The 638-nt window shown below is 52.5% G+C and overlaps 1 protein-coding gene across 2 annotated transcripts in view; it reads right to left on the bottom strand.

The window, feature by feature from the left end:
• The window catches only part of shox (shox homeobox), a 10,666-nt gene extending 10,313 nt beyond the window's left edge, over nucleotides 1-353 (bottom strand). For both annotated transcript variants that reach the window (XM_068573271.1, XM_068573272.1), the window contains exon 1: nucleotides 1-353. This exon is cut by the window's left edge and continues 142 nt beyond it. In XM_068573271.1, the coding sequence (XP_068429372.1) occupies nucleotides 1-105 (105 nt within the window). In that variant the 5' untranslated portion in view covers nucleotides 106-353.
• Nucleotides 354-638: the final 285 nt, after the last annotated feature.

The raw sequence follows: 638 nt of genomic DNA, 5'->3' as shown, positions 1-638 counted from the left end.
CGTCAAGCCGCTCTCCAAAACTTCCCTGTACGTAATACTCTCCTTGCTGCTCTCCTTGGTCTTCTGATCGAAGGATTTCGACACGAATGCCGTGAGCTCTTCCATGGCCGCGGCTCTCTCGCTCAGCAGTGGTCCTGGTCAGGGAAATCCACGGTGAACTCTCGGTATGCGCGCGCCCTCGCCGTCTCTATATAGTAAACCGGCAGCCTGGACCGCTCGCGGATACGCTCTTTATTTTTCTTCTTCTTCTTCTTCTTTTTGGGGTGGGGGGGAGGAAGGGAGGGGGAGAGAGAGAGCGATAGAGAGAGAGAGAGGCTGGCAGCAGCGATAGATAGAAGGGGTGGAGAGGAGGTGAGATCACTCCTGCTGTTGTGACTGTGTATTTGAGAGCACACTATTTATACACGGCCACCTCAGCCCCCCACAGCCCCCCTCTTCCCTCCGATCCTCTGTGTCTTGAGCAATTACAGGCCGGCTCGACTTTGCAGAATACAACTTTCAGCAGCTTTTTTTCTTCTTCTTCTTCTTCTCCTTCTCCTTCTAATCCTCTCCTTCTTCTCTTCTTCCACAAATCAATGATGGAGCTGATGGAGGCGGTTAATTGAATTACGGGGTCATTAAAATGCCCGCGGTGGCTC

Source organism: Clinocottus analis, unplaced genomic scaffold (assembly GCF_023055335.1).
Source record: "Clinocottus analis isolate CAN_PGR_092001 unplaced genomic scaffold, fCliAna1.0.p SCAF_12, whole genome shotgun sequence".
NCBI lineage: Eukaryota > Metazoa > Chordata > Actinopteri > Perciformes > Cottidae > Clinocottus > Clinocottus analis.
The sequence above is the reverse complement of the archived record's forward strand: the minus strand, read 5'-3'. Positions and strand labels throughout refer to the sequence as shown.